Source organism: Bombina bombina, chromosome 6 (genome assembly GCF_027579735.1).
Source record: "Bombina bombina isolate aBomBom1 chromosome 6, aBomBom1.pri, whole genome shotgun sequence".
Classification (NCBI taxonomy): domain Eukaryota; kingdom Metazoa; phylum Chordata; class Amphibia; order Anura; family Bombinatoridae; genus Bombina; species Bombina bombina.
The window spans coordinates 736952709-736977528 of record NC_069504.1 but is presented as its reverse complement, the minus strand read 5'-3'; the positions used below and the strand labels follow the sequence as shown (position 1 = coordinate 736977528).

General features: G+C 38.8%; 1 protein-coding gene across 1 annotated transcript in view; it reads right to left on the bottom strand.

Annotated features, from left to right (window-relative positions):
• The window catches only part of PIWIL2 (piwi like RNA-mediated gene silencing 2), a 1312150-nt gene that overhangs the window by 419083 nt on the left and 868247 nt on the right, over nt 1-24820 (bottom strand). Inside the window, exon 12 of the mRNA XM_053719412.1 lies at nt 18830-18931. Within this exon, the coding sequence (XP_053575387.1) occupies nt 18830-18931 (102 nt within the window). The remainder of the gene's footprint in view (nt 1-18829; nt 18932-24820) is intronic.

Below are 24820 nucleotides of genomic sequence, written 5' to 3'. Positions count from 1 at the left end.
TAAACTTTGGTGATACGAAATTGGTGATCTAAATTTGCTTAAAATTTAAAAGTTTTGGAATCCTTTAAAGTCCCTCAAAAAACGTTATATTTGTAATTAAATCAAAATGTTTTTTCCTATCAGTGTCACCAGTAACTATGAGCCCTTTATGCAAGCTTGGATTCCTCTTTTACTGAATACAGCTTACCTTTCCCTCATGGGGATATTGCCAGTCTTTTCTAGAAATAACAGTTTGTCTAGAAAAAAATAGACTGAATATACCTTGATGCAGTTTAGCCTGCAAACTGTTCCCCCAACTGAAGTTTTCCTGTACTCTTCAGCCCTTGTGAGAACAGCAGTGGATCTTAGTTACAAAATGCTAAGATCATTATCCTCCTTGCAGAAATCTTCATCCCTTTTCTGCCAGAGAGTAAATAGTACACACCGGTACCATTTAAAATAACAAACTTTTGCTTGAGAAAATAAAAACTAACATTTTTGTCACCACACTCACTTTGCCCTTCCTTGCAGTTAAGCAGGCAGAGAGAAAGACTGGGGGGTGGAGCTAAGGGAGGAGCTATATAGACAGCTCTGCTATGGGTGCTCTCTGCCACTTCCTGTTGGGAAGGAGAATATCCCACAAGTATGGATGAATCAGTGGACTCGATACATCTTACAAGAGAAAAAAACCGTACTCCTTTAGGTCAGATAAATGCATGACCGTTCTTAGCCAGCAACCGCATCTCCCAGCGTTTAGCCCATACTGAATAATACTCAAACCCATACTGAATAATACTCATAAGTGATATTAGACACATATAGCAGTCAATATAAAGGGAATTCCAGGTACACCATTACCATACATGTAGTGCATACTGATTTACCCTTACCCAGATAGGGAATAATGTCAGCCTGTTCTGATGCATCAAGTCTCCCCAGAAACAAATGACTGAACATACCTCAATGCTGCTTGTAGCATGACACGGTTCTCCACACTGAAGATGTTTCTTTACACTACCTTCAACTGCTCTGTGGGAACCAGCATGGATCTTAGATAACATTTGCTACGATCATCAACATCAGGGCAGAAAAATAAGACGTCTCCACTCATCTTGGGAAGATATAGACTGACAATTTCTCCCGAAGGAAAATAGTACTCACTGGCACCATTTTAAAATAAAAAAACTTCTTGATTGAAAAATCTAAAACTAACACCTCACTTTACCTCTTCCTATCACTAACACAGGCAAAGAGAATGACTGGAGGGGGAGGGAAGGGAGGAGCTATATATACAGCTCTGCTGTGGTGCTCTTTCCACTTCCTGCTAGCAGGAGGTTTAATCCCACAAGGATGAAATCCGTGGACTCGTCATATCTTGTAAAAGAAAATCTTACCCCAGCTGGTCTCCACAGATCAGGTGGGATTCATTCCCGCCAGAGAAGCAAAGAATAATACTCAAGGTCATTCAGTTGAACTCTTTTGCCCACGTCAACTCCGCTCCATTGGGACTAGTGTTGACGGATGCAGAGAAGGCGTTTGATCGGGTTAATTTGACTTTTATGCGCCACACTTTGATAAAAATGGGATTTGGGCCACATTTCATACACATAGTGTTCTTACTGTACTCCAACCCTAGTGCCAGGGTCCGGGTAAATGGTATGCTCTCCACATCCTTTCTTATTTCCAACGGGACGAGGCAGGGATGTCCTCTCTCGTCGTTGCTCTTTGCTCTTGTCATGGAGGTTTTGGTAAGCTAGATCAGAGCTAATCCTAACATCAGAGGCATTACAGTGGGAGGACTAGAGCACAAGTTGGCGATGTATACCAACAATGTTCTGCAAACTCTTGCTGATACTGCTCCCTCCCTCCGGGCCTCGCTGGCAGAATTCGAGGCATACAGGAAGGTTTTAGACTTCCTTCTCAATCCCACTAAGTCTGAGGTTTTGAACATTAGTGTACCCCTGAACACCTTCAATAGGGCACGGCAGCGCTGCCCACTTAAGATAGCGCCAAAGCACTTAAGATACCTGGGAATCACACTGGCTTCCTTGGTCAGGGAGATCGCAGAAGTGAACTATAAGCACATCAGAGACGATATCTTGAGAGACCTAGCAACCTGGAAAAATAAAACCATCTCCTGTCTGGGAAGAATACATGTTACAAAGATGAACATTTTACCCAGAGTCCTGTACATCAGGCGATTCCTCTGTCATCTGCTTCACATTTAATTCATCAGATCCAGTCGGAAATTGAAACATACATCTGGAGCGGTTTAAAAAAAAATTGAGCAGGCGGGCAAACCACAGCCTCCTCACAATATAAACAGGAATTATTAATCAGTACAGAAGGAGCGAAACATTCTAATGTAGTATCAGAGTCCTCCATAGCTTTGCATATACCTACAGAAGGAAAATCAAAAAGAAACACTTTTATTTAAAAAAAAAAAAAGGCACCTTAATACTCCCAATGGCTGGGGCACTCACCACCTCCTAGACCCAGACAGCTAACAGGGAAAACGCTCTCCTCAGGAGTGATGTCTGCAGCAGGATTTTAGGAAATGAAAGAGACCACACTCGGTCACATGGTACGTAAGATAGGACTTCCACTGCTATGAGAAAGGGCACCAAGCTATTATGAGCTGCACAACACTTCAAAAACGAAAGTGAAACCTGTTTGTTCAAAGCCAAAAACACAGTCTATGAGCCTAAAAAAACTCTCACATTAAACAGATATAAATCCCCAAACTGTTCAAATAATCTCCCTGAAGGAGATATTCCCTTGATCCTATCAATATTTAAGCCTTTGGCTGGGGTGACTTTGCCTCCTCCTGGTGGCCAGGTGTTGTATTTCCCAACAGTAAAGAATGCAGTTGTGGACTCTCCCTGCCTTATGGAAGGAAAAAGGAAAATATTGTGTTACTGATATAAACCCATGCCTGCCCTTGGCAGATGAGAGCTACAGAGACCGGGGTCTATTATGGAGACTGTTAAGTTCATCAACTTGTCTGTCTGGGTGATTATGGCTCCTATTGACTCAGGTCAAATGTGTAGGCACATGGACAAAGCTATTTCAGTACACACAGAGACAGTAATCATTAAAGTTTATTATGACCTAATTACAGCAAAATCCAAAGGCCACATCTCTGTTAATCCTCCTTGATCTGTCTGCAGCATTTGATACTGTTGAACACTCTCTCGTTTCAAATTCTCCAATCCTTCAGCATCTGCGACAGAGCCCTCTCATGGTTCTCCTCCTACCTTTCTAACTGTACCTTTAATGAAGCCTTCTCTGTCGCATTCTCTGGCCCTTTACCACTTTCTGTTGGGGTACCACAAGGTTCTGTCCTTGGTCCCCTTCTCTTCTCAATTTATACATCATCCTTAGGCTCCTTAATAAAGTCCCACAGGTTTTAATATCATTTGTATGCTGATACCCAAATCTATCTTTCTTGCTAACCGTATAACTAACTGTCTTTTTAATATTTCTGACTGGATGTCCTCTAACTACCTTAAACTTAATCTCTCAAAAAACTGAGATCTTTATCCCCCCCTCTTCCAAAATCACTACCGTCAATTTTCTAGAATTGTTGATGTTTATGTACTAGAGTCACACTTTACCCAGATCTTTCTTTCACTCCCAACATCCTATTTTTGGCCAATTGCTGATGTTTCGAACCTTAAAAACATCTCCAAAATTTGCTACTTCCTGACACAAAAGACACAGCATACATTTTAATTCACACTCTCATCATCTCCTGTCTTGACTATTGCAACTCCATTCTCTCTGCCCTCCCTATTTGCCGTTTATCTCCTTTACAATCCATAATGAATGCCTATGCCAGTTTGATCTTCTTTACGTGCCACTCCTTAAGTGTTGCACTTCTCTGTCAATCACTTGACTGGCTTCCTCTAACCTTCAGAATAAAACACAAAATACTAAATGACTTTCAAATCCCTCAATAACACTGCTCCACCCTTTATGTCAGACTTCATCTCCAGATATTCTCCCTCACGTCCCCTTTGCTATGCTCATGACCTCCTCTCCTACTCTCGTTACCTCTTCACATTCCCATCTACAGAACTTCTTCAGTCTATCTTCTGGAGCTCTCTTCGCTTTACAAGACTTTCCCCTAGTCTATTTAAAGATTCTACTGTTCAGGGATACATAGAATATACACTAACATTTTCGTACCTCAGTTTCTTTCTTCCTTTTATCACCCCCTGAACCCCCTTAGCATGTAAGCCTATGAGCCCAGCTGTTTTGTAGATCACCTACTTAAGAGCTGCTTTACAACAGTGCAACATTTGGCAACCTTGCATATTAGACCTATATTTATAGTGCTGTGGGATCTGTAGGTGCGCTCTACAAATAACTGATAATAATTAAATATTAAGTTCAGATTTTGTTCTTAATAAATTAAGCTGTTTTAACATTTGCATGAGCTGATTATCTGATCCTGGATGTGCCCTCACCAGGTAAAAGAAGCGTCTGCTTTACCAGAGTTTCAGTTTGCTAGAGATTGTGAATACCAACTTGCGCCATCTGCACTATTAATTTTGAAATTTCAGCAGGTATCTTTACAATCAACTAAATGGGAGGAGCTTTTTTCCAGAAAGAACACAGAAGATAATCTGAATATCTTTTTCAGTCAGGAAATAAAAAGAAGCATTTAAATTGTGTCTAACAGGGTCAGTGGAATCTTATACAAAATACAAAGATGTCCACGGAACTTTCAAAAAAGGAATTAAATGAGGTAAGCTAAAAAAAAAAGCAAAACAGAGCCTAAAAAATGCCAAAAAATTTAAGAATGAAAATTTTGGCCACTGAAATCTGAAATGAAGTGTTTAGATAGTGATTATCAAGAGAAGGCAAACTGCTTTTAATGGCTGTAGATTTGCAGAAAACGTGACTGGCTAACATAGGATCAAGTGCCTAATGTTAAGGAAGATAAATCCCTAGGGCAAGATGGTTTATACCAGTGCATTCTCAGGTTAATAGAAATAGCTAAAACATTGTTTTTAATCTTTCATGATTCTTTCTTTTCTTGGGTTGTAGGGATAGACCAATATATCGGAGCGGCCGATTATTAGGGCCGATATTTGGAATTTCTGAAATAATCGGTTTCGGCCAGAAACCGATATGGAGCAAATGAAAAGAAATTTAGCTCTGTGTACCTCAGGAAAACTATGTAGTTTTAAGTGACACAAATCATCTATAGCACATACTATATAAGATGGACATAGCATAGCATCTAATAATAAATAGCACTGATAACAGAGTCCAAGCCCAGGTGTTCCTGGGAGCTCAGTTACCAGCTACCATACACCCAATGGCAGGCCTGTAGATGGACTTGCATAAACAAACATATATGATTTGTAAAATGGAACATGAGATTTTTAAGTGGCACTTAAAGCTACATAGTTTCCCTGAAGTACACAGAGCTAAATTACTTTTGATTTGCTCATAAGAGTCAGCAATACATAAAATCAATCTGCTTGCTAATTGCTGTCACAAATAGAACATTATTTGTTGCATTCTGATACATTTTACACATTTGCAAAACATTTCACTAAAGCTGCTCTATTTAAAGATTTTATTATTAAAATATTTTATTTTCCCCTTTTATGGGCATAGAAAAACATTTAAAAAAATTATAGTTCAGGCACATCAATTAAATGTCCACATCAACAAACCTTGAGTAGAAAGCTATGCAGTATAGGAGACTAGTATCATTATTCTCTAGCAGTGGATAACAATCCACTCTGATCATTAGGTGGCGCTGTTACACATGTATAAAACTGCCATAAGTGACATAATAAAGCAACTTATAGTCCACTCCTCAGTACATGGGAAGGTATTTGAAATCCAGTAAATATATGAGCATATTAAAGCCGTTTAACGGAAGAACATGCTGAAATGTTATGCTTTCTGCACTATAATCTTTTTCTACTTAAAGGGACAGTCAACACCAGAATTGTTGTTTAAAAAGAAAGATAATCCCTTTATTACCCATTCCCCAGTTTTGCATAATCAACACAGTTATATAAATACAATTTTTACCTCTGTGATTACCTTGCATATAAGCCTCTGCAAACTGCCCCCTTATTTCAGTTCTTTTGACAGACTTGGTTTTTAGCCAATTAGTGCTCACTCCAGGGTAACTTCACGTGCATGAGCTCAATCTTATCTATATGAAACACATGAACTAATGCCATCTAGTGGTCAAAATGCATTCAGATTAGAGGCAGTCTTTAAGGTCTAATAAATTAGCACATAAACCTCCTAGGTTTAGCTTTCAACTAAGAATACAAAGATAGCTTTGCAGTAGTGACTTAATTATATTTTATATCAGTGTGCAGTTTAAAAGGGATTTATGGTATTTTTCTATGTTTTGGGAAGCCATTTAATAAGTTAATTTTCAAGGACTTTATTTTTCCCAGTTGTATACTTTTAGTGTTAAAAACATAATTTATGTAAGAACTTACCAATAAATTAATTTATTTCATATTGGCAGCAGTCCATGAGCTAGTGACGTATGGGATATACAATCCTACCAGGAGGGGCAAAGTTTCCCAAACCTCAAAATGCCTATAAATACACCCCTCACCACACCCACAATTCAGTTTAATCAATAGCCAAGAAGTGGGGGTGATAAAGAAAGGAGTAAAAAGCATCAAAAAGGAATTTGGAAATAATTGTGCTTTATACAAAAAAATCATAACCACCATAAAAAAGGGGATGGGCCTCATGGACTCATGCCAATATGAAAGAAATTAATTTATCAGGTAAGTTCTTACATAAATTATGTTTTCTTTCATGTAATTGGCAAGAGTCAATGAGCTATTGACGTATGGGATAGCAATACCCAAGATGTGGAACTCCACGCAAGAGTCACTAGAGAGGGAGGGATAAAAAATAAAAACAGTCATGTTGCGCTGAAAAAATTAATCCACAACCCAAAATATAACTTAATTCTCATAAATGTGAGGAAAAAAACTTAAATCAAAAGCAGAAAAAACAAACTGAAACAGCTGCCTGAAGAATTTTTCTACCAAAAACTGCTTCCGAAGAAGCAAATACATAAAAATGGTAGAATTTAGTAAATGTATGCAAAGAGACCAAGTAGCAACTTTGCAAATCTGATCAACTGAAGCTTCATTCTTAAAAGCCCAGGAAGTGGAAACTGATCTAGTAGGGCTTGACCCGACTCAAAATAGGATTAATGATTCAAAAGTTTTAACCACGAGGCCAAGGAAACGGCAGAAGCCTTCTGACCTTTCCTGGAACCAGAAAAGATAACAAATAGACTAGAAGTCTTCCTGAAATCTTTAGTAGCTTCAACATAATATTTCAGAGCTCTCACCATATCCAAAGAATGTAAAGATCTCTCGAAAGAATTCTTAGGATTAGGACACAAGAAAGGAACAACAATTTCTCAATTAATGTTCTTAGAATTCACAACCTTAGGTAAGAATTTAAATGAAGTCTGCAAAACTGCCTTCTCCTGATGAAAAATCAGAAAAGGAGATTCACAACAGAGAGCGGATAATTCAGAAACTCTTCTAGCAGAAGAGATTGCCAAAAGAAACAACACATTCCAAGAAAGTAGTTTAGTGTCCAAAGAATGCATAGGCTCAAACGGAGGATTCTGTAAAGCCTTCAAAACCAAATTAGGACTCCAAGGAGGAGAGATTGATTTAATGACAGGCTTGATACGAACCAAAGCCTGCACAAAACAATGAATATCAGGAAGTTTAGCAATCTTTCTGTGAAATAAAACAGAAAGAGCAGAGATTTGTCCTTTCAAGGAACTTGCAGACAAACCTTTATCAAAACCATCCTGAAGAAACTGTAAAATTCTAGGAATTCTAAAAGAATGCCAAGAGAATTTATTAGAAGAACAAATGTAAGTCTTCCAAACTTGATGATAAATCTTCTAGAAACAGATTTACGAGCCTGTAACATAGCAATAATCACTGAGTCAGAGAAACCTCTACGACTAAGCACTAAGCGTTCAATTTCCATACCATCAAATTTAATGATTTGAGATCCTGATGGAAAAACAGACCTTGAGATAGAAGGTCTGGCCTTAATGGAAGTAGCCAAGGTTGGCAACTGGACATCCGAACAAGATCCGCATACCAAGACCTGTGAGACCATGCTGGAGCCACCAGCAGCACAAACAATTGATCCATGATGATTTTGGAGATCAATCTTGGAAGAAGAACTAGAGGCGGGGAAATATAAGCAGGTTGATAACACCAAGGAAGTGTCAACACATCCACTGCTTCTGTCTGAGGATACCTGAACCTGGACAGGTACCTGGGAAGTTTATTGTTTAGATGAGATGCCATCAGATCTATTTCTGGAAGCCCCCACATCTGAACAACTTGAGAAAACACATCTGGGTGGAAAGACCATTCTCCCGGATGTAAAGTCTGACGACTGAAGTAATCCACTTCCCCACTGTCTATAACTGGGATATGAACCGCAGAAATTAGACAGGAGCTGGATAGCGCCCAAACAAGTATCCAAGATACTTCTTTCATAGTTTGAGGACTGAGAGTCCCAATGCCACAGTTGTGATATTGTCCGTCTGAAAACAAATGAACGGTTCACTCTTCAACAGAGGCCAAAACTGAACAGCCCTGAGAATCGCACAGAGTTCCAAAATATTGATTGGTAATCTCGCCTCTTGAGATTTTCAAACCCCTTGTACTGTCAGAGATCCCCAATCAGCTCCCTAACCTGAAATACTCGCATCTGTTGTGATCACAGTCCATGTTGGACGAACGAAAGAGGCCCCTAGAATTATACAATGGTGATCTAACCACCAAGTCAGAGAAAGTCGAACATTGGGATTTAAGGATATTAACTGTGATATCCGTGTATAATCCCGGCACCATTGGTTCAGCATACAAAGCTGGAAGGGTCTCATATGTAAACAAGCAAAAGGGATCGCGTCCGATGCTGCAGTCATGAGACCTAAAACTTCCATGCACATAGCTACTGAAGGGAATGACTGAGACTGAAGGTTCCGACAGGCTGCAACCAATTTCAAACGTCTCTTGTCTGTTAGAGACAAAGTCAAGGACACTGAATCTATCTGGAAACATAAACAGGTTACCTTTGTCTGAGGAATCAAAGAACTTTTTGGTAAATTGATCCTTCAACCATATGTTCGAAGAAACAACACTAGTTGATTCGTAAGATTCTGCAGAACGTAAACACTGAGCAAGTACCAAGATATCGTCCAAATAAGGAAACACCGCAATACCCCGCTCTCTGATTACAGAGAGTAGGGCACCGAGGCCAAAAGGAAGAGCAACAAATTGGTAATGCTTGTCTAGAAAAGAGAATCTCAGGAACTGATAGTGATCCGGATAAATCTTAATATGAAGATATGCATCCTGTAAGTTTATTGTGGACATATAATGCCCTTGCTGAACAAAAGGCAGAATAGTCCTTATAGTCACCATTTTGAAAGTTGGTACTCTTACATATCAATTCAAAATCTTTAGATCCAGAACTGGTCTGAATGCATTTTCTTTCTTTGGGACAATGAATAGATTTGAATAAAACCCCAGACCCTTTTCCTGAAACAGAACTGGCATGATTACCCCTGATAACTCCAGGTCTGAAACACACTTCAGGAAAGCCTGAGCCTTTACTGGGTTTTCTGGAATGCGTGAGAGAAAAAAATCTTCTCACAGGCGGTCTTACTCTGAATCCTATGATTTTGGACCGAATTGATCCAAACATCTTTGAATTTTAATCTGCCCCCTACCAGCTGAGCTGGAATGAGGGCCGCACCTTCATGCGGACTTGGGGGCTGGCTTTGATCTCTTAAATGGCTTGGATTTATTCCAATTTGAAGAAGGCTTCCAATTGGAAACAGATTCCTTGGGGGAAGGATTAGGTTTCTGTTCCTTGGAAAGAAAGAGATAGCAATCTGGACTTAGAAGTCATATCAGCATATCAAGTTTGGAGCCACAAAGCTCTTCTAGCTAAAATAGCTAAAGACATAGATTTAACATCAATTTTGATAATATCAAAAATGGCATCACAAATTAAATTATTAGCATGTTGAATCAACTTAACAATGCTAGACAAATCATGATCCGATACCTGTTGCGCAAATTTTTCCAACCAAAAAGTTGAAGTAGCTGCAACATCAGCCAAAGAAACTGCAGGCCTAAGAAGATAACCTGAATATAAATAAGCTTTCCTTAGATAAGATTAAAGTTTTCTATCTAAAGGATCTAAGTTTTCTATCTAAAGGATCTTTAAAAGAAGTACTATCTTCCGTAGGAATAGTAGTACGTTTAGCAAGAGTAGAGATAGCCCCATCAACTTTGGAGATCTTTTCCCAAAACTCCAATCTAACTGCTGGCAAAGGATACAATTTTATAAACCTTGAAGAAGGAATAAAAGAAGTACCAGGTCTATTCCATTCTTTAGAAATCATATCAGAAATAGCATCAGGAACTGGAAAAACCTCTGGAATAACCACAGGAGGTTTATAAACAGAATTAAACGTTTACTAGTTTTAATATTAAGAGGACTAGTTTCCTCCATATCTAATGTAATCAACACTTCATTTAACAATGAACAAATGTACTCCATTTTAAATAAATAAGAGGATTTGTCAGTGTCAATATTTGAGGCAGGATCTTCTGAATCAGATAGATCCTCATCAGAGAAGGATAAATCAGTATGTTTCCGGTCATTTGAAATTTCATCAACTTTATGAGAAGTTTTAAAAGACCTTTTACGTTTATTAGAAGGCGGAATGGCAGACAAAGCCTTCTGAATAGAATCAGAAATAAATTCTTGTAAATTTACAGGTATATCTTGTGCATTAGATGTTGAGGGAACAGCAACTACTACTGATGGATACATTTTCTGCATGTAAAAGTTTATCATGACAACTATTACAAACCACGGCTGGAGGTATAACCTCCACAAGTTTACAACAAATGCACTTAGAACTGTTATCAGTCAGCAGGATTCCAACAGTGATTTCTGAGACAGGATCAGATTGAGACATCTTGCAAATGTAAGAAAAAAAAAAACAACATATAAAGCAAAATTATCAATTTCCTTATATGGCAGTTTCAAAAATGTAAAAAAATGCAAACAGCATAGCCCTCTGACATAGAAAAAAAAGGCAAGAGGCAAATAGGAATGGGGTCTTAAATAATGGAAGTATTTGGCGCCAAATATGACGCACAACAAACAGAAAAATATTTTTTGGCGCCAAAAACGTCCGGAAACGACACACTCACATCATAGATGACACAACCTTGTGAAGGACTCAGAGTTAACTAAGACGCCGGAAATGACTAATTTGCATCAAAGAACGTAACTTTGCGCCAAAAAAATCTTGTGCCAAGAATGACGCAATAAACTGGCATTTTGCGCCCGCGAATTTAAAAGACAGTCAATTTGAAAGAGAGACTATACCCCAGGTAAGAAATACATTTTCATAAAAAAGCATTTCCCAGATATGAAACTGACAGTCTGCAAAAGGAAATATACTGGAAACCTGAATCATGGCAAATATAAGTACAATACATATATTTAGAATTTTATATAAATACATAAAGTGCATAACCATAGCTGAGAGTGTCTTAAGTAATGAAAAACATAATTACATAATTTATGTAAGAACTTACCTGATAAATTCATTTCTTTCATATTAGCAAGAGTCCATGAGCTAGTGACGTATGGGATATACATTCCTACCAGGAGGGGCAAAGTTTCCCAAACCTCAAAATGCCTATAAATACACCCCTCACCACACCCACAAATCAGTTTAACGCATAGCCAAGAATTGGGGTGATAAGAAAAAAGTGCGAAAGTATTAAAAATAAGGAATTGGAATAATTGTGCTTTATACAAAAAAATCATAACCATCACAAAAAGGGTGGGCCTCATGGACTCTTGCTAATATGAAAGAAATGAATTTATCAGGTAAGTTCTTACATAAATTATGTTTTCTTTCATGTAATTAGCAAGAGTCCATGAGCTAGTGACGTATGGGATAATGACTACCCAAGATGTGGATCTTCCACGCAAGAGTCACTAGAGAGGGAGGGATAAAATAAAGACAGCCAATTCCGCTGAAAATAATCCACACCCAAAATAAAGTTTAAATCTTATAATGAAAAAAAACTGAAATTATAAGCAGAAGAATCAAACTGAAACAGCTGCCTGAAGTACTTTTCTACCAAAAACTGCTTCAGAAGAAGAAAACACATCAAAATGGTAGAATTTAGTAAAAGTATGCAAAGAAGACTAAGTTGCTGCTTTGCAAATCTGATCAACCGAAGCTTCATTCCTAAACGCCCAGGAAGTAGAAACTGACCGAGTAGAATTAGCTGTAATCCTTTGAGGCAGAGTTTTACCCGACTCGACATAAGCATGATGAATTAAAGATTTCAACCAAGATGCCAAAGAAATGGCAGAGGACTTCTGACCTTTCCTAGAACCAGAAAAGATAACAAATAGACTAGAAGTCTTTCGGAAAGTCTTAGTAGCTTCAACATAATATTTCAAAGCTCTAACTACATCCAAAGAATGCAATGATCTCTCCTTAGAATTCTTAGGATTAGGACATAATGAAGGAACCACAATTTCTCTACTAATGTTGTTAGAATTCACAACCTTAGGTAAAAATTTAAAAGAAGTTTGCAACACCGCCTTATCCTGATGAAAAATCAGAAAAGGAGACTCACAAGAAAGAGCAGATAATTCAGAAACTCTTCTAGCAGAAGAGATGGCCAAAAGAAACAAAACTTTCCAAGAAAGTAATTTAATGTCCAATGAATGCATAGGTTCAAACGGAGGAGCTTGAAGAGCCCCCAGAACCAAATTCAAACTCCAAGGAGGAGAAATAGACTTAATGACAGGTTTTATACGAACCAAAGCTTGTACAAAACAATGAATATCAGGAAGATTAGCAATCTTTCTGTGAAAAAGAACAGAAAGAGCAGATATTTGTCCTTTCAAGGAACTTGCAGACAAACCTTTATCCAAACCATCCTGAAGAAACTGTAAAATTCTCGGAATTTTAAAAGAATGCCAGGAAAAATGATGAGAAAGACACCAAGAAATGTAAGTCTTCCAGACTCTATAATATATCTTCCTAAATACGGATTTACGAGCCTGTAACATAGTATTAATCACAGAGTCAGAGAAACCTCTTTGACTAAGAATCAAGCGTTCAATCTCCATACCTTTAAATTTAAGGATTTGAGATCCTGATGGAAAAAAGGACCTTGCGACAGAAGGTCTGGTCTTAACGGAAGAGTCCACGGTTGGCAAGAGGCCATCCGGACAAGATCCGCATACCAACACCTGTGAGGCCATGCTGGAGCCACCAGCAGAACAAACGAGCATTCCTTCAGAATCTTGGAGATTGTTTCCAAACTGACACTGCTCCTGTGGGTGAAGGATCAGGCTTTTGTTCCTTATTGTGACGAAAGGAACGAAAACGATTATTAGACCTAAATTTACCTTTAGATTTTTTATCCTGTGGTAAAAAAGTTCCTTTCCCTCCAGTAACAGTTGAGATAATAGAATCCAACTGAGAACCAAATAATTTATTACCCTGGAAAGAAAGGGAAAGCAAAGTTGACTTAGAAGACATATCAGCATTCCAAGTTTTAAGCCATAAAGCTCTTCTAGCTAAAATAGCTAGAGACATATACCTGACATCAACTCTAATGATATCAAAGATGGCATCACAAATAAAGTTATTAGCATGTTGAAGAAGATTAACAATGCTATGAGAATTATGATCTGTTACTTGTTGCGCTAAAGCCTCTAACCAAAAAGTTGAAGCTGCAGCAACATCCGCTAAAGATATAGCAGGTCTAAGAAGATTACCCGAACATAAGTAAGCTTTTCTTAGAAAGGATTCAATCTTCCTATCTAAAGGATCCTTAAAAAGAAGTACTATCTGCCGTAGGAATAGTAGTACGTTTAGCAAGAGTAGAGACAGCCCCATCGACCTTAGGGATTTTGTCCCAAAATTCTAATCTGTCAGATGGCACAGGATATAATTGCTTAAAACGTTTAGAAGGAGTAAATGAATTACCCAAATTATTCCATTCCCTGGAAATTACTTCAGAAATAGCATCAGGGACAGGAAAAACTTCTGGAATAACTACAGGAGATTTAAAAACCTTATTTAAACGTTTAGATTTAGTATCAAGAGGACCAGAATCCTCTATTTCTAATGCAATTAAGACCTCTTTAAGTAAAGAACGAATAAATTCCATTTTGAATAAATATGAAGATTTATCAGCATCAACCTCTGAAACAGAATCCTCTGAACCAGAGGAACCACTATCAGAATCAGAATGATGATGTTCATTTAAAAATTCATCTGAAAAATGAGAAGTTTTAAAAGACCTTTTACGTTTACTAGAAGGGGGAATAACAGACATAGCCTTCTTAATGGATTTAGAAACAAAATCTCTTATGTTAACAGGAACACTCTGAATATTAGATGTTGACGGAACCGCAACAGGTAATGTAACATTACTAAAGGAAATATTATCTGCATTAACAAGTTTGTCATGACATTCATTACAAACAACAGCTGGAGGAACAGATACCACAAGTTTACAACAGATACACTTAACTTTGGTAGATCCAGCACCAGGCAGCATTTTTCCAGAAGTATCTTCTGACTCAGTGTCAATCTGGGACATCTTGCAATATGTAATAGAAAAAACAACATATAAAGCAAAATTGATCAAATTCCTTAAATGACAGTTTCAGGAATGGGAAAAAATGCCAGTGAACAAGCTTCTAGCAACCAGAAGCAATAAATAATGAGACTTAAATAATGTGGAGACAAAAGTGACGCCCATATTTTTTAGCGCCAAAAAAGACGCCCGCATTATTTGGCGCCTAAATGCTTTTGGCACCAAAAATGACGCCACATCCGGAACGCCGACACTTTTGGCGCAAAAAAACGTCAAAAATGACGCAACTTCCGGCGACACGTATGACGCCGGAAACAGAAAATTTTTTTTGCGCCAAAAAAGTCAGCGCCAAGAATGACGCAATAAAATGAAGCATTTTCAGCCACCGCGAGCCTAACAGCCCACAGGAAAAAAAGTCAAATTTTAAGGTAAGAAAAAAATTGATTTATTCATATGCATTATCCCAAATATGAAACTGACTGTCTGAAATAAGGAACATTGAACATCCTGAGTCAAGGCAAATAAATGTTTGAATACATATATTTAGAACTTTATATAAAAGTGCCCAACCATAGCTTAGAGTGTCACAGAAAATAAGACTTACTTACCCCAGGACACTCATCTACATGTAGTAGAAAGCCAAACCAGTACTGAAACGAGAATCAGTAGAGGTAATGGTATATATAAGAGTATATCGTCGATCTGAAAAGGGAGGTAAGAGATGAATCTCTACGACCGATAACAGAGAACCTATGAAATAGACCCCGTAGAAGAAGATCATTGAATTCAAATAGGCAATACTCTCCTCACATCCCTCTGACATTCACTGCACGCTGAGAGGAAAACCGGGCTCCAACCTGCTGCGGAGCGCATATCAACGTAGAATCTAGCACAAACTTACTTCACCACCTCCATAGGAGGCAAAGTTTGTAAAACTGATTTGTGGGTGTGGTGAGGGGTGTATTTATAGGCATTTTGAGGTTTGGGAAACTTTGCCCCTCCTGGTAGGAATGTATATCCCATACGTCACTAGCTCATGGACTCTTGCTAATTACATGAAAGAAACATACTTACCAAAAGACACCCATCCACATATAGCAAATAGCCAAACCAGTACTGAAATGGTTATCAGTAGAGGTAATGGAATATGAGAGTATATCGTTGATCTGAAAAGGGAGGTAGGAGATGAATCTCTACGACCGATAACAGAGAAACTATGAAATAGACCCCCGTTAGGGAAATCATCATATTCAAATAAGTGATACTCCCTTCAAGTCCCTCTGACATTCACTGTACTCTGAGAGGAATCAGGCTTCAACAATGCTGAGAAGCGCATATCAACGTAGAAATCTTAACTTACAAACTTACTTCACCACCTCCATAGGAGGCAAAGTTTGTAAAACTGAATTGTGGGTGTGGTGAGGGATGTATTTAAAGGCATTTTGAGGTTTGGGAAACTTTGCCCCTCCTGGTAGAATTGTATATCCCATACGTCACTAGCTCATGGACTCTTGCCAATTACATGAAATAATTTTTTTATAAGCATGTTCAGTTTATACCAGATTTGTGTAGAAATTGTGTTGATTTTTCAAAACTTTAAATGTACAGAATATCGGCCTGAAAGGTGGTCAATAATCGGTATGGGCCCTGAAAAAACGATATTAGTCTATCCCTAATGGGTTGTACTAAAAGTCTGGCATAACGCAGATATGGTGCCCATAAAAAAGGGATATAATCTGTGATAATATTCAGGAATACATTTTAAATAACAACATCACCAGTCAACATGGTTTTATGCAGGATAGACTGCCTCAAACTAACCTAATTGCATTATATGAGGAAGTTAGTAAAAGTATAGATCAAGATAAGCATTTTATACAGATTATTGTACTCATTGAGAGAGAAATGCTTGTACTTGGATTGAAAACCACCTCCATTCGCCTCTAAGATTCCAAAATGGATTTCAACTGCAGAAACTGGGGTCCACAGTTCTTTAAGTAACTCCAAGGATTCCTCATTTTTATCAGCGCGAAGCTGGGGTTCTCTATCATCCTATGGTTCTGTTAATAATGCCCACTGTGGCTTGCACATGTATGATACATTTACTTACCAAATTTGGCACCATGTGTTTTTTTTAAATTATATATACAGATGGCCCTCGGTTTACAACGGTTCAATTTGCACTGTTTCAGAATAACCTTTTTTTCCAGTCATGTGACTGCTATTGAAAATCATTGAGAAGCAGTGCATTGATTTAAATAGCTAGTAGGTGGAGCTGTTCGCTTGTGTTGCAGCAAAGCCAAGCAAGCTGAAATTAATTAGTTTAACCAGATCTGAGCTATCGAGCAGATTTCAAAGGAACAAGATCTTCCTGTCTATAAATCATTCCAGATTGCAATGCATAGAAAGAAGTGTTTGCAGAAAAATGCAAGTGAAGTATGTGTTGTCTGGTTATTTTATTTGGCTTATAATGCTGTTTAGCAAATGTTTTTGTTCATTTAACTTAGTTTAATTATATATTCTGTGTTGTGTGATTATTTTTATTAGGTTTATAATGCTGTTTAGCATTTAAAGTCTTCATTTCAAAGCTTTAAAAATAATGTATTAGGTGTTACTTATGACAATTTTGAGAAGGGCCTGGAACCTAACTCCCTCACTTCCCATTGACTTATATTATAAACTGGGTTTCAATTTACAACGGTTTCGATTTACAACCATTCCTTCTGGAACCTAACCCCGGCGTAAACTGAGGGCTACCTGTATATATATATATATATTTATTTATTTTATTTTTCCAAAGTATAGTTTGCTCATACAAAGGCTTTTGTACCATTCCCCAATGGAATGATGATGCAATTTTGCACATTCTCATGGAGCAGTGTATTCTTTATAGGAATATATAACACCATGCTAGAAATGCAAACCTGCATCCATTTCAGCCATAGGGGTAAATTTATTAAATGGCAAAGTGGACATAATTCGCTATAGCGAATCATGTCCGCTCGACATCGCAAAACAGGCATCAACATTAATTACCTGTTATATAGAGGGTCATATGACCCCTTAGCTTAGAGAGGATAATTATGTCTCCCATAAGAGAGGTATTTTGTAAGTGTATAGAATATGCACCTTTCCCTTATGAAAAACATTTCTGGTAATTAGTTGAGGCAGGAAATCACCACTATAAAGGTTTTATAACTCATGTTGTAGGCAGTTGCTGATCAGACTGGTGTTATACCATGGGTTTCAAGATTTATAGAAAGCTTCTACCTACTAAAAGTGGCATAAATTAAATAAACATATGCAAGTAACATGCAATATCCAAAAATTAGTTCAAGTTAAAACTCTCTCTCCCCCCCCCCCCGTGTGTGTGTGTATATATATATATATATATATATATATATATATATATATAGTGCACTCAGAAACTACACAAAACCACAGTTCAGAGGTAGATGAGAAAACAATATTCCTGTAGGTTGTGGCTGCTTCTCAAAAAAGTGCTACAGTACGAACAGACTCCCTCTTGGCTTGATCACATCTTGATCCACTCCTGTGTGAACTCTTGGAGTTCAAGCCATTGATTGCATTGTCTAGTGCATGTTTACACTGTGCCAGAGGGACTGCACACGAAAATCCCTTTATTTACATGCTTACATATACCTCATAACTTTTGAGATTACTACTTGTGAGTAGAAACCCTGCGGGGTGGACTTATATATATTTATTCAATTTGTATTAAATATACTACACTATGTAGGTTTTGATTTGTGTGCTCTTTTATTTACTATACATATATGCTACAGGTACAACTGTTATTTGTGGAAAATGGGAGAAAAACATTGAACAAGAAAAATATGTTATCTTAAGGGTAACTTGAGAGATCCTTACTACGACCTTGGAGAGTTTTGCATTTTGGAGAAATTGAGTTACATTGCAATGTAATATGGATAATACTGTAATCAATAAAGAACTAATAATATACTGATCAACTGTTCATTACTAGTACTGGGAAGTTGATTAATACATTAATGATTTACTGTTCTTATGTAGTTCTCCATATTGTCAAACGTTACATAAAAACATATTAATAACTACTACTTTTTTATTTAACAGGAAAGAGAACATACCTGTGTTGGGACTGGTTTCTCTACGCAGCAAATTTTCTTAATAGCCCCATACAGATCATCTCGGGTCCCAGATATAATGCACACCAATAACTGTACCTTTGCCTACAAGAAGAGAAAATATATCTGTCACAGTGTGCTGTCTTTTTGCTATCCAACAGTAAAATTGCTTTACAATCAAGTCACCACAAAATGGCCAGTTTTTGAATAACAAATTATGCTTAACTGATAATTTTATTTTCTTCTGACGGGAAGAGTCCATGGCTGCATTCATTACTTTTGGGAATTCAGAACCTGGCCACCAGGAGGAGGCAAAGACTCCCCAGCCAAAGGCTTAAATACCTCTCCCACTTCCCTCATCCCCCTAGTCATTCTGCCAAGGGAACAAGGAACAGTAGGATAAATATCAGGGTGAAAAAGGTGCCAGAAGAACAAAAATTTACGGCCGCCCCATAGGTAAAACGTGGGCGGGGAGCTGTGGACTCTTCCCGTCAGAAGAAAAGAAAATTATCAGGTACGCATAATTTAAGTTTTTCTTCTTAAACGGGAAGAGTCTACAGCTGCATTAATTACTTTTGGGAAAACAATAACCAAGCTACAGAGGACACTGAATGCAAACAAAGGGCGGGTACAGAAGGCAGCCCCTTCAAAAGGCACCACAGCCTGAAATTACCCAACACCCGATAAAAAAACTGTATCACTAAAAGACAAGGGGAAAAACCGGAAAAGGCCCAGGTAACTGCTCATCAGTTATACAACCTGCAAAGCCGTGCTAGAGACCACTCATAATCCCTAGGGTCCGCTGAGCACAAAGGCCTCCGAGGAGCCGCGGCACTCACCTCCCACGATACGTACCCCCAACCCGAAGGGAAAGATCCTCCCTCTACCCCCGAGGGAGAGAACAGAGGACCCAATAAGAGATCCAAAGGACCACCAACAAGGGAAAGAAGAAAACTCAAAAATGATTAAAGCGAACCCAAGGTTGTAATAAAACCACCGCTAAATGGGTTTCTGCTGACAAGCATTACAAGCGGTTGTTGGATACGGAGCTTTATACCAAGACAAGGAGGAAACTGAACCAACTCCCTTCACATGCTGGAGATACCGGGGATCGGAGTCAGCCAAGCGGCTCAGAAGTCTCGGCCTGCCCCAATTGCACAATAGTGTGCTTCGGAAAATGTGAGTGTATATATAATACATGTACTACTGATTGCATCTTACCTGGTGATACTGCACTTAGAGGCTCCTCTGTATTTCTTCCTTTCTTCAGGAAGCCATCTGATTCAGACAAGCCTTTCCAGAGAGCAGCAACAGGGTCCTCTTGTTTGAGCACAAATAGACTTACCTCACAGAGACTGTTGTTGTAGTTTTATATGGTCTGGTGTTCATTTTTGATAATAGTATCGTGGAATTGTTATATACATATAACTTCTATATTTTGTAGTGCCGCCTATCAGCATTAGAGTGAAGGGCTCACCACTTCTTAACGCTGTTGATTTTACTCATCAGAGCAGACAGATCCCCGACCCCCACTCCAAGGTAGCAGACCCAGCCCAAAGGCTGGTAACAACCGAAGACAGACAATACAAAATTCTCCAACCAGACCTCAGGAAGAGAAAGGTAGGGTCTACGAGGAAAGAAAAACCCTGGGTAGAATTCTGACCGTTACTTAAAACTGGAATGCTACAACATCCGGTGGGCGGGCGGAGTGAACGTCGCAGGGAAGAGGAGCTCCGTGATCATAGCTCCAAAACTTCCCTTGTTTGCGACTGTACAAGCCCAAAAAGCTGTTAATCCTTCACAGGGACACTTCAAGACCTGTCCGGACACGTAACAGACAGGAGCCAACACCAACGGCTCCCCCGCCGGGAAAATTTAAAAAAGTAGTAACGGCTGCAGCTGCCGAGAACCGTGCATAAAGAGTGCGGACTAAGAACCCATCAGCCGTGATTGAAGCAGCCCTGCACAGCTGGAGGCAATTTTGGACTCAACCGGAGGACACAAGGGGCAAAGAGAAGCACGCAGGAATAAGTGAGCCGGGTGGTAAGAGAGAGGAGGCCCGCCATATTGCCGCACTGAGGTGAAGGGGGGCAATAACAGGGTGGCAGAAACCAACACACTCTAGAGACAGAGAACTATACCTAACCCCGGCCACTCCGTTCAGCATACTAACAGAGTTAAAACTTTCCCCACAGCTGGCAACAAGAATAGAAAGCATATGAGGCCCCGGACACCCACGTGACTATCTAGACGCCATAACACGCTTTAGCTATTCCCCCACAGACAGGGTTGGCCTACACTGATAAATAATAAGTTGAGGGGGAAAAAAGACTATTTGTGAAGAGAGAACCTTGCCTTGAGAGAGTGCAGCATATGTGTTTCAACACGCCACAGGCACATTATCACAGCGAACTTGCTCAGAATGCAGACATTGCAAGGAAGCTCTCTACAGCAAAATGAACCTGAACAACGGTCAGATATGAAACAGTAACCACTTAGTACACTAAAACCCTACACTCTGCAAATGCATTAAAACTTGGCGATTGCTGATAGGATCAGTTACTTAGGGCCTGGCTAACTGACATTATCCCCTGGGCTACAAAAATTTTGGTTCTCTCCCCTGCACAAACTACTGGAGACAGGAGCAAAGTGTCTGATAGGTGCATGCAGAAGTACTACTCCAGCTTCGTTAAGGCCACTGGCACCATGTCCAATAGGCAAAAACACCAGGAAAGAAAATCCAAAGCTGCAGTGGAAGTACACGCAGCAGAAAACATGGCGGTGGAAACTGCTGAGGAGAGCCTGACAGACACTCACCCTATTGTTTCTCAAATTTCAGCTCTATTTTTGCCCAAGATAGAGCAGTTGCAGACAGGGATGGACTCACTGTCATCAGACTTTAAGTCCTTTTCCTCTAGACTCCAGCATATTGAGCAAAGAGTGGGAGATGGAGAAGCCCTGCAGAGAGAGAGTTCTACCAAGATTGCTGCGCTTGAGGCTCAAAATAAAATATTGCTTGACAAAGTTGACAACCTTGAGAATCGCTCAAGGCGCAACAACCTGCGCATTGTTGGACTGCCAGAAACTGTGCCAAACAAGGAACTAATTGAATTCGCTGAGCGCATCTTACCCACCCTCTTACATTTGAGGCCTGAAGACATACCATGTGTTGTTGAGAGAGCCCACAGGGTAGGCAACATGAACCAAGATCAGAAAAACACGAGAGGGCCCCGCCAAGTAATGATCTGATATCTCAATTTTAAAGATAAGATCTTAATTCTAAGAGTCTATCGCCAGAACTCCCCCTTGAGCTTTGAGGGGAAAAAAAAATATTAATCTTCCAAGACTATTCTGCGGAAATCTCCAGGAGAAGAAGAGTTCTCGCCCTATTGCAAGTCATTGACAGAAACGGGACGCTCCTTTTCGTTGCTGTTCCCGGCGAGACTTAGGCTTCAGACTCAACAGGGGGTCAAGTTTTTCGAAGATCCCAGACACCTCCAGAAATTCCTTAGACAGGAGCAAGATCTGACAGCTAAGGACACTTTAGCGAAAGTTAACTAGTCTCTGGAAATGGTAAAAGACTCAGGACACTTCTCATACTGCATAGGAGAGATGAAAGACACTAGACCCATAAAAGGTTAACTGTTAAATACTAACTCTCAATGTAAAGGGGTCTCTACCTCAAAAAGTTAATAGATTTTGCTATAGCTTTGTTATGAAGCAGATATTGAGGAGTAATCTGGTTAAGCTGTTGTAATATACTTTTGGAAGTAGATTATGGAAGAGAAAATTCACCCCCCCCCCTTATCTGTATCAGCAGATTGAAGAAAATCTTGATAAAGGCTGAAGCCGAAACGCGTAGATTTGCCCCTAGTGTGCACTCCAACAACTCAAGTCTGCATCTGAGACTACCCAGGACTGAACACGAAAAAATCCGTTACCGGTGATTGCTATACACCGAGCACCACAAGACTTAAAGTGGATACTCACCAGACCTGAAGCTCCAGCAAACCATGAAAAAGGTATACAGCTCCAGCAACTCTTAAGAAAAGATTTTTATAACCAACAGGTGGTCTGAAACTCCTGCAAACCTTTCCAAGGTAAACAGTTTCACTACAGATCAACCATCAATCACTGAAACTCCAGCAAACCCTGGGAGGGTATATAGTTTCAGCTACGAACAGACACCTACAAAGAGCAGCGTTCAAACACCTCACGCAACCAGAAAAATAGAAACTCCAGCAAATAAATACAAGGTAAACAGTTCCTTAATTAAGTCATACCAACAACTGAAACTCCTGCAAACCAAGTCTTAGATAACAGTTTAAATATACAGAACCAAGTTTTATCAACAACTGAAACTCCTGCAAACCCAGTTTAGGTAAACAGTTTCAGCATCTTTACCATCCATTAGTTGTTATCTTCATCTACAATTTCGATCTACAAGTTTTAACTACAGCGGAAAAATTATTTTATTCACATAAAGGCTTGTCTGTTTCAACCAATCAGACACCTGGAAAAATTATTTCATGCAAACTGTGAGTAATTTCATTTCCAACTAAAAGTCACATCTAAAGTCACATCAAAAGATACTTGCAATTCATCAGATGAACATTTATTTCCACCTCCTACGTTACATACAGAACCAAGTTTTATCAACAACTGAAACTCCTGCAAACCCAGTTTAGGTAAACAGTTTCAGCATCTTTAGCATCCAGTAGTTGTTATATTCATCTAAAATTTCGATCTACAAGTTTTAACTACAGCGAAAAATTATTTAATTCACATAAAGGCTTGTCTGTTTCTACCAATCAGACACCTGGAAAAATTATTTCATGCAAACTGTGAGTAATTTCATTTCCAACTAAAAGTCACATTTAAAGTCACATCAAAAGATACTTGCAATTCATCAGATGAACATTTATTTCCACCTCCTACGTTAATTATTTTAACTTAATCTGTTTTTATCATATGCTTTGAACACTATAGCATGAATTTATTGTGAATTTATTGTCAATTTTAACTTTTGATTAAGGAATTTTAATATATAATATACGCAAGGTAATAGAGCTCTTTACCACTTATTATCCTATCAGAATATATTATCTAGTCCAATATTGTTTTGTATGGCAACAATTAAATATTTTGTTTTTTAACCTCTTGTAGTCATATTTTAACTATTTTTCACCAAATTTTCACCTATTTGTTTACCTTATCACAGCGCAATATATATTATGATTGAATTTTGAAACCAATACGAGAAGCTCATTTAAAGGTCACGGTAACACATATTATTTATGTATTGAAATACACACAGCTCCCCTCACTTGTTTTTTACCCCATCGATCCCTCACAGTTGTTTGAAGGAACAGCTGTTTATCAGGGTTGAGCTGTCTCAATCCAATAGGTGCACTCACTCTTAACTGTTTTTCACCATCTCAATTTTAAAGATAAGATCTTAATTCTAAGAGTCTATCGCCAGAAGTCCCCCTTGAGCTTTGAAGGGAAAAAAAAATATTAATCTTCCAAGACTATTCTGCGGAAATCTCCAGGAGAAGAAGAGTTCTCGCCCTATTGCAAGTCATTGACAGAAACGGGACGCTCCTTTTCGTTGCTGTTCCCGGCGAGACTTAGGCTTCAGACTCAACAGGGGGTCAAGTTTTTCGAAGATCCCAGACACCTCCAGAAATTCCTTAGACAGGAGCAAGATCTGACAGCTAAGGACACTTTAGCGAAAGTTAACTAGTCTCTGGAAATGGTAAAAGACTCGGGACACTTCTCATACTGCATAGGAGAGATGAAAGACACTAGACCCATAAAAGGTTAACTGTTAAATACTAACTCTCAATGTAAAGGGGTCTCTACCTCAAAAAGTTAATAGATTTTGCTATAGCTTTGTTATGAAGCAGATATTGAGGAGTAATCTGGTTAAGCTGTTGTAATATACTTTTGGAAGTAGATTATGGAAGAGAAAATTCACCCCCCCCCTTATCT